At 41.6% G+C, this 9,346-nt stretch overlaps 1 protein-coding gene across 1 annotated transcript; it reads left to right on the top strand.

The window, feature by feature from the left end:
- The first annotated feature begins 347 nt into the window (after nt 1–347).
- On the top strand, nt 348–9,346 carry LOC143328134 (lutropin-choriogonadotropic hormone receptor-like). The gene is made up of 11 exons (XM_076743086.1): nt 348–526; nt 835–906; nt 2,921–2,995; nt 3,255–3,329; nt 4,772–4,846; nt 5,150–5,227; nt 5,407–5,475; nt 5,897–5,971; nt 7,610–7,798; nt 7,972–8,025; nt 8,203–9,346. The coding sequence occupies exons 1-11, from the start codon at nt 357–359 to the stop codon at nt 9,344–9,346; spliced, it is 2,076 nt and encodes a 691-aa protein (XP_076599201.1). The 5' UTR covers nt 348–356.

The raw sequence follows: 9,346 nt of genomic DNA, 5'->3' as shown, positions 1-9,346 counted from the left end.
CTTTTAACACCAGTATTTGACAGAGCTTTTCTGGTCTCCACCCACCAAACGTCACATCTCTGCAGCTCAGCTGTCAAAGAAAATCCCGCCTGTGTTTCACTTTGTTGGGACTTCAGGACAGGCAGCATTGTCGCATTTACGACCGCACCTGAAGGCAGCAGTCGATCATGAAACTCACAGAGCGCGCAGGTGGGCAAAAAAAGTAACCTGGCATGCTAGATTTTCGCTGTAGTTTTTTTTTTTTTTATCTTCAACTTTGAGGAGTTTCGACAGAGGGTTTTTTTTTTCTTTTTTTTCTTTAAGGTCCATTTTTTTAATTTATTTTTCATCCCGTTGTGAGTGGCCCGGTGTCACACATGGCTTCGCGGGCGGTCTTGCTCCTGGTCGCGCTGTCCGGTGTCCTGAATGTGCGCTCCTGCTGGGCTTTTACCTGTCCGACCATCTGCCGCTGCAGCGCCGACACTTTCCAATGCAGCAGAGACACTCAGCTGGCCTCCCGGGCAAGAACAGCATCCGTGCCTCGACTGTAAGTAACCCTGCTCACTCGCTCCAGTATTGACAGCGGTCCGGTCTAGAATATGGGAGACTGCTTTAGTTACACATCAGTGTCCTTGTGGTGCGTTTGTGGGAGACTAGTATCTGGCTTCTCACTAACTTTCTCTCATTCATACTTTGTGTTTTTATATATTTATTTCCCTTACTGTCATGCCAGGGATCCTATAAGGACTTTTGATGAAACTTATTATCTTCTTTTATTTATAGCTTAAGTATGAATGCATTAAGTATATAAGTATGAATGTGGAGTTAACAGCTTTGCTTGAATGAATCTTTCAGACGGCTCACTCATCTGCCCTTGAAAGAAGTCCCTACTCATGCCTTCAAGGATCTCATCAACATTACAATAATGTAAGGTCCTTGTTTTTTTTTTTCTTACATGTTCTTGCTGGGTAAAGACATTCACTGCAGGTGAATTAATGTCACATGACAGCTGGGTTTAACGACTGCGGATTGACTCATTGGATGGAACATGCAGTCAAAGGAGATTGCTGAATCCCATAAATTATGATGACAATAAGTATGACTCTAACCTTATTAATGCAGCTAATTGTATGTTGCCAGTCTTGAAATGTGACAGAATTTTAACATGAAACTTCACCTGAAACACATTTGATTGACCCTATATAAGCATTTACACTAATATTATGAATAATACAGGCCGATCATGTGCTTTGGGTGCTTAACATGCCAAATACAGTTAGAATATTCTTTCCCTTTAGCGCCAAATAATGATCCGTGTCTGCCAAGCAGTCACAGTATGCCCACTTTGAATTAGAAAACAAAACTAAATACAGTACATGAAGTGTTGAACTGGGCAGGTTATCCAAGTACGTGGAGCATATTGTCACAACAGTGATCTTCTGTCCTTTAAAAAGACTTTTCATATTGTAGTGACTTGTGTTAAACTGTTAGGCACATAATATCTATTACATGTGAGTACCATTTTCTTCTTGTAGCAGTGTACTTTATTCTGTAATATAGGAGCCTTTATGTGTCTATCAGTGTAGATGTGAGTGTTAAAGAACTGAATCCATTAAGAATCAACAAAAAGGTGAACGTGTCCATGAATCAGGAGGTAATTTGATTGTTAAACATCAATTCAAAGAGGAAAAGCCCAGAAATATCACCACATAAATATAACCAGCTGTTCCTTGACTCAAATGGCTGTCTGGATAACAAATTTCAGCAAAATCCAATTACTACTGAGTGATATATCTCACTATAAAAACCATGCAAGAGAAAACAAAACCTCTTTTCATCTTAATTGCTGATTATGTCTCATCTTTATCATGTTTACAGCCACTAAACACTCAGTCCTAAAGCTACAACATTAGCCCGAATTGTTTCACCGAATGGGTTTCGCCATTTAATTAATATATCACTAGCAGTTTGATGAGCGGATAATGTTTCTTAGCCTGTGGTTAAATCATCTTCAAATTGAAAGTGTTGAGTGTGTTTGACTTTGCTTTCTCAGCTCCTCAGGGACAAGTCTTATCAGTCTCAGATACTTACAGTACTTACATGTGATAGGTTCATTATGTTCCAATTTTGTCTCTATCTCAAAACAGTGTTGAGTGATAAATTCTGTTCAGATTTGAATGAGGTTGCAGTCTCGAGGCTGCCATCCTTCATCTTTTCCGCTGTGGCACGTTAGCCAATAAAACCTGTGTCAAGGTAGGATGACACGAGGAGCTCTGTGTGTCAGTGATGACGCAAACTGGAAATCAGGGCACAGCTTCATCTAGATGATCAAGTGAAAAAGCCGCACAGATGGAGTCATTTAATGGTTCCTTTGTTTGAAATGGAATGAGAGTGATGTTAATCTCGAGAAGTGTGGGCTGATTACAGCAGAGCAGCAGTCTTAAAACCATGAGTGCACAACAAGAAGATGAGGAGCGGCTCCGAAGAGGAAGTCAGCCATGCCTCCATCAGAAAACAAAAGTGTTCAAGGACAAGTCAAGAAGTCTTGTTGACTTTGTTTGTCTCTGAAGGTCTTTGTTTAGTCCTCCTTTTTAAACATCTTCACTTAGTCTTCTTGGCCCAGATGCATCGATGATGTATGTTTGGAGCTTTTCCAAACACGAGGTGAAGCGTGTGAGTCGTGCCCTAGAAGTACGCATTGGCGGTGGTGGTATTTTAATATTTTCCCTCATGGATTGTATCCTTATATCAGTCAACTCTGTCCTATTTCTAAAAGAAGTGCATGAAAAAGGAAGGAAGGAAAGAAATCCATAACTTGTGTCAGCTCTTAATATTTGTTTCACTAAAATTCCATATTCCTTCCTCGACGTTTCAAGAGTAATCTGTTTACCGGCTCTTGTTAATCTGTTGACTGATGTGGAGCCATTTCTTTGCACCACAGCGAGATTTCCCAGAGCGACTGCATCAGACAGATACACAGGCACGCCTTCCTTTCCCTCCACAGCCTGGCTCAAATGTAAGTGACACTTTTACCTTCCGCGGCACGTCAAATTCAAACTGCACGATGAAAGCAATTATTCATTTGAACAGCTGGGATGTGTTTTGCATTTCGTTTAAGTTTGACAGGATTATCCTCTCAATTACAAAGCAGCATGTTTAATCCTTGACTTTCAGAGCGGCTGATGTGTGAATGGGCTTTGCTGTGTTTGTTTGTTGACAGCCACTGACAGCAATACTGTAATTACTGATACATTTCCTCATTCTTATTCCCGCAGTTCCGTGCAGAATATCAACAGTCTGAGGGTTATTGAAAAAGGGGCCTTCACAGACCTGCCCAAGCTGGAATATTTGTAAGTCACCCTGTTTACCTTCATCAGTATTCATGTTTAACCAGCAGGTGGGCCGGTCATTATGATGTCATTCTCTGCAGCAAAGCATTGCTCTAACTCACATGACTTATTTTAAACTGAGTGGACATCATAAAAAATCCAACAATGCCAAATAAGTAGATATTTGTTCTAAATTTGGTAACCATTCAAGGTCTCTAGCAGATGAATCCTAGTGACTTTTACTCCAGTGTGAAGGTGACGTCTTTGGTTTGAGTGAACATCTGAACATCTGTTGGATGGATTACCGTTAAATTTGGTACACACATACATGTTCTCCTCAAGATGAATTGTCATCATTTAGCACTGTCATCAGATCAAAATGCTCAGTTGTCCAATACTTTCTGACCAAACACCTTAAAGAAAATGAAATGAAATTCCCATCAGCCTTAGCTATACTTTGTGTTTGGTGCTAATTAGCAAATGCTAGCATGCAAACTTGCTAATCCAAGATACCTACTGAGCATCAGCATGTTAGCTCAGAGCACTACTGTGTCTAAATGCAGTATAAGGAAGCATGACTGTACACTTCGTCTCGTTATTTTGTTATTGTTTGTGTTTTTCTATTGTGTATTTGTATAAAGGTCCATCGAGTGATGGGCATTACAGACTAACATTGACTGTAAACACCGTGGTATGTGCCATTGGTCCATGCAATGTACTTGTCCCTGTGAAGATAAACATCAAATAAATAGAAGTGAAGAGCTGGAAAAAAGGCAATACAGCGCTACACAGTGTTGAATAAGATAGTGTACCGACAGGGGAAATAAAAGAGGGAAAACTGGATGTGAAGGAGTGAAAGGAGCAGCAAAGGTCATCTTGAGTTAGGCTTGAGACTTCAAATATTTCACTAAAAAACCTGCAATATAAGCAGGGTCATGGAGTTTGAAACACAAGAGCGTTTAAAGGACAGGGAGACTCCAGTGAAAAAGTTGCATTATGGGAATTGTAGGTGTTTGAAACTTGACCCATGTTAGGACTGCTTGAATTTTGACTTTTTTCAGGTTTTCTGCACAGAACAGAAGCTGCACAGATCACGTGTCTGTATGGTCTATTCTTAGAACATTCCTATTTTACAGTCATTTTATTGTGACAACTTCCTGTCACTTACAAACCACTGTTAGATTCGTGTCTTGAAGCGTTTGCTAAGTGGAATTTGAGACTGCAGACCTGCTCTGGTGATGTCTGATGCTCCATTGAAAAGATGTCAGTCTGAAGATATTTTTACTCAGCATTCATCACTTCATGTCAAACGTGAAGAAACATATTGAAGGTCACAAGCAACAAAGGTTCCTGAACTTTCTCTTACCAACTGAGAAAATCTGCAACTCTGATATTTTTTGGGCCCTTTGAAGCTTTGTGCTCATCAGCTTCTAATCATCTGTCTTTGATGCTCGTCTTCACAGGAGCATCTCGAACACAGGGGTGTCGCACTTCCCAGACTTCACAACCATCTCTTCCTTGGCGCCAAATATTATCCTGTAAGTAACGAAATGTAAAAATAGTGTGTTTCGAAACTGGATTAGCGTCTTTTAGCATGTTGCACAACTGCATGTTCTTCAAGGTTTAACTCTAAGTGGAGCCCAAGTTGTTTATTCTCAGCCGAGCTTTACTTTTATCTATCAATGTCACAATGCCACCGACCCCGCTGCAAATCCTCCAACTGGGTCACAGTTCTTCAAACTCTCTCTTTTTTTATTTATTTTTTTGCATGAATATACATAATTTTGTCTAACTGATAATTTAGCCAAGCAGCCCGAGTGAATGTTATCCTGTGTGTGCAGAGAAATGGCAGATAACATGAGGATCGACATCATTCCTGCCAATTCTTTCCAGGGTATCACAGAGGAGTATGTTGACATGTGAGTACAGAAGCCAAATTCTTTTTGTTGCCACATTATCGGAGCTGGAGCAACAATTTGTTAAGAATTTGTTTTGATCTGTCTCAGTATCCTTATGTAATTGGATGTTCAGTTCTCTGACCTTGGTGATAGGTGCTTCTGACAGCAAACTAAAATTTATAACATTGTGTCCTTGACAGGAACCTGGTTAGAAACAGCTTCAGAGAAATCAGATCTCATGCATTTAACGGAACCAAGCTCAACACACTGTAAGCATTTTGATTATCAAGTTTCTTTTTTGCCCACACTAAGCAAACAACAACATGAGAGGCCGATACAGTATGTTTCACAGGTTTAAGGCTTTTGTTTTTCTAATCATGAAAACTGAGTGTACCAGTAAACAAATGTTATGTAAGACTAAACAAAGATTGGATGCCCTGCTGTTTTCTTGCTCTGCCCCGTACTGCTGGATGTTGATGGGGAGGAGATACGTGCAGACACCCTGCAGTCTAAAAATAAAGCTCATCTTCTTCAGTGTCAAGTTGAGGAAACAGCGAGTAGATGAGAAATGGTTTGGGGCATTGTCGGCATTAAAATGTCATCTTAAATTGTTTTTCATGTTGCATGTTAACTACAGTTTGGACTGGAGGTCACTTGTGTTCCAGTTGGGTTTTTTTATGTCTTTTGCAGAATTTTGAGAGACAACAGGTATCTCAGCGCCATCCAAGAAGATGCCTTTGAAGGAGCCACAGGTCCAATTTTTCTGTAAGTGATCAGCAGCGGAAGAAGTATTCAGATCTTTTATTTAAAGCTGAGATAATCAATATTTTCATATTAATGGTGGATCAGATGACTACTTCTTTCTGAAAGTGGTTGCTTGTATTGACGAGTCATCGATCATTTATCACCCACCTCTCCAGTTGCCCTCAGTTCTGTGGAGCTTGTTTTGCTTTTATGGTCAAAACTTTAATGTTTTGGTTCACTCTCTCATTTTCAGCTCAGTGGAAAAGGTAAAAATGAACGGCTGACAAAGTTTGCAACAAGAATGGAGCATTTAGCAGCTAAAGAGCCACTGGTTTTATCTCAGGAGTTGGTGGAGAGCAGAAAAAGAGCTAAAAGTCAAGTCAATTAAGTGGATTTACATTCACCATGTAGCCAGAGACACGGCTACAAATGAACGCTAACATTGCATATCTGCAGGATGTGTTAGCCATGTCAACTTAAAAGCTCATCATATGACAATGCTGTGCTTACCGCTAGCCCATTTGAGAATATTCTACTATTAATTTTGCTGTTGTAGTTCATCCTCGTTAATTCAAAGTAGTTTATATAAAAATCCATATTTTATAAACTGAGTGTATTACTGTGAAATCTTCATCTGCAAAATAACTAATAATTATATTTGTCAGATGAGTGTAGGGGAGTAAAAAGTACATCTTCCCTGTCAAATATAGATGTATAAGTACCCTACTCAAATGAATTACTTGAGTAAATGTGCTTAGTTACTTACCACCACAATTGAAAATGAAGGACAGTCATGCGTTCTCTATCTCCTGTTTAAATCAACAGCATTAAGGCCACCATATTTGAATTGGGTCAGTGAAGCAAGATTAATATTCATAACTATGTTTATCATTTTATTGTATAAACATTAGGGCGGTGACAGCCTGTCTGTGTAAACAACTAACAAGGCAGGCAGGAGTGCTGAATACTGATTAGTGAGCAAATAGTCCAGTCTGCAAGGTCTCTGATTGCAAGCAACCCTGTGTTGTAGATATGAAATGTCCTCTCATCCTGGTTATGAATTAGTCTCTGTGGTATTCACTGACACGTAGGAAATACCAAAGGTCTTCCTTTTGCTTGTGTGGGGTCCAGTGTGGTACTTTTCTATTTATAGATTTGATGAATGTCAGGTTCCAAGTAATCCAATCAAATGAGGGAGCAGAGTCGATCCTGATTGTTAGTTTGCTTTGGATAAAGTGTGTTCAGCTCTTAGTAAAATATCAGTAATTGCAACCTGTATTCTGTGGTGAAGAATTTTTGTTGTGAATGAGCTTCTCTTTACTCACTGGTTTGATGAATATGAAACCACCGTAAACTAGGGCTCGGCTGTCTCATCACTAGAACTGAATGAAGACCTGTGGGAGATTCAGCAGGTTTACCTGAAACAGCATTTCTCCCCACCACCAACAAAACATCGAATGCCTTTTCTTGTGGGAAAGACTGACTTTGTAACCCTCCAGCTGAATGCAAATTTGATGTGAAATCCCAGACGAGATAGACCTAGCCTGTCCTTGTGGCTTATGGCAGTCCACTGCATTATTAAAACACTGTGTGTATTGGTAGCTATTTCGCTAATCTTCACTCAAATGCATGTCTACGTTCTCTGCTTGTGTGATTCAGGGATGTTTCCTCCACAGCTCTGAGTTCCCTGCCCCCTAAAGGGTTGAGGCAGGTGAGGTTTCTGAAAGCCGGATCTGCCTTTGCGCTGAAGACCCTCCCTCCTCTGGAGAGCCTGGCTGAGCTGCTGGAGGCTGAGCTCACGTACCCCAGCCACTGCTGTGCCTTCCACACATGGCATCGGAAACAAAGGTAACCGACAACTGCTGCCAGAGATGTAACAAATCCATTCACATCTGCATAAAGAACAAAAGCCCTGTCCAATGAATGCAGATTATCTGAGGTTTGGTAATTAGCAGCTGAGTTTATTGACATGTTGTGTGGTGGCCTAACCTTTTCCCTTTGTTTTTTGCTTTTATTTAAAGAGAAAGTGCCCTAAAGAACTTCACTAAGTTATGTGATCTCAGCAAAACTGACATGTAAGTTACTTCACTGCCGGGACTGTACAAAAATTACAGGGGTAATTTTTAAAATAAATACATAATCCCATTTTCAGACTCCCCTCACCTATAATTTTCCTCATGTCCCTTGCACAGTTTTCCTGACAAATCGCTGTAGGATTTGTATGGTAATCTTAATATCTGTGTATTCTTCAGAGAGCCCACAGCAGATGGCATGAGTCTTATCGATGACATCAACTTTCAGTATCCAGACTTGGAGTTTGATTGTCTCAACAACCCTTTTGTCAAGTGTACGCCAAAGCCAGATGCTTTTAACCCCTGTGAGGACCTGCTGGGCTTCCCCTTCCTGCGCTGTCTCACCTGGATCATCACTGTTTTCGCTGTGGCTGGTAACCTGGCTGTTTTGGTTGTCCTGCTAATTAGCCACCATAAGCTAACCATCTCCAGGTTTCTCATGTGTAATCTGGCTGTGGCCGACCTGTGCATGGGGCTCTACCTAATGCTCATTGCCTTCATGGACCACCTCTCCCGTCGCGAGTACTACAACCATGCCACGGACTGGCAGACAGGACCCGGATGTGGCATCGCAGGGTTTTTGACAGTATTTGCCAGCGAGCTGTCAGTATATACACTGACTGTGATTAGCCTTGAACGCTGGCACACCATCACCAATGCAATGCATGTCAACAAGAGGCTGCGGATGCACCATGTGGCAGCCATTATGGGGGCAGGCTGGGGCCTCTCTCTGCTGATTGCCCTGCTCCCTCTTGTGGGAGTCAGCAGTTACAGCAAAGTGAGCATCTGTCTGCCCATGGACATCGACACACTGGGCTCTCAGGTCTACGTCGTGGCTGTGCTCATTCTCAATGTCGTTGCCTTCCTGGTGGTCTGTTATTGCTACATATGCATATATGTGAGTGTTCACAACCCAGAGCACTCCACCCGTCACGGAGACACCAAGATTGCCAAGCGCATGGCTGTGCTCATTTTCACCGACTTTGTGTGCATGGCACCAATCTCCTTCTTCGCCATCTCTGCAGCCCTGCGTATGCCCCTCATAACCGTGTCTCACTCAAAGATCCTGCTCATCCTTTTTTATCCCATTAACTCCCTCTGCAACCCCTTCTTGTACACGCTCTTCACGCGGGCTTTCAGGAAGGACGTGTGCCTGCTGCTGAGTCGCTGCGGCCACTGCCGTGCCAATGCTGACTTCCACAGATCACAGACTTCACACCTCAACTCTGCCCGAAAAAAGTCCACCAGAAAACCTCACTCACTTAGCTTCTATGCCTATCACATTAAGATGAAGGGTTGCTTTCTAAGCAAGGGAACCGCATGA

The sequence above is a fragment of the Chaetodon auriga genome, chromosome 11 (genome assembly GCF_051107435.1).
Source record: "Chaetodon auriga isolate fChaAug3 chromosome 11, fChaAug3.hap1, whole genome shotgun sequence".
In the NCBI taxonomy this organism is placed as follows: Eukaryota; Metazoa; Chordata; class Actinopteri; order Chaetodontiformes; family Chaetodontidae; genus Chaetodon; species Chaetodon auriga.
The sequence above is the reverse complement of the archived record's forward strand: the minus strand, read 5'-3'. Positions and strand labels throughout refer to the sequence as shown.

Bases quoted from the DNA above. Each gene is read 5' to 3' on its own strand.
- LOC143328134 (XM_076743086.1), top strand. From the start codon at position 357: ATGGCTTCGCGGGCGGTCTTGCTCCTGGTCGCGCTGTCCGGTGTCCTG. The intron at 5,476-5,896 runs GTAAGCATTTTG...TGTCTTTTGCAG, and splicing joins GGAACCAAGCTCAACACACT to AATTTTGAGAGACAACAGGT. The intron at 8,026-8,202 runs GTAAGTTACTTC...TGTATTCTTCAG, and splicing joins GATCTCAGCAAAACTGACAT to AGAGCCCACAGCAGATGGCA.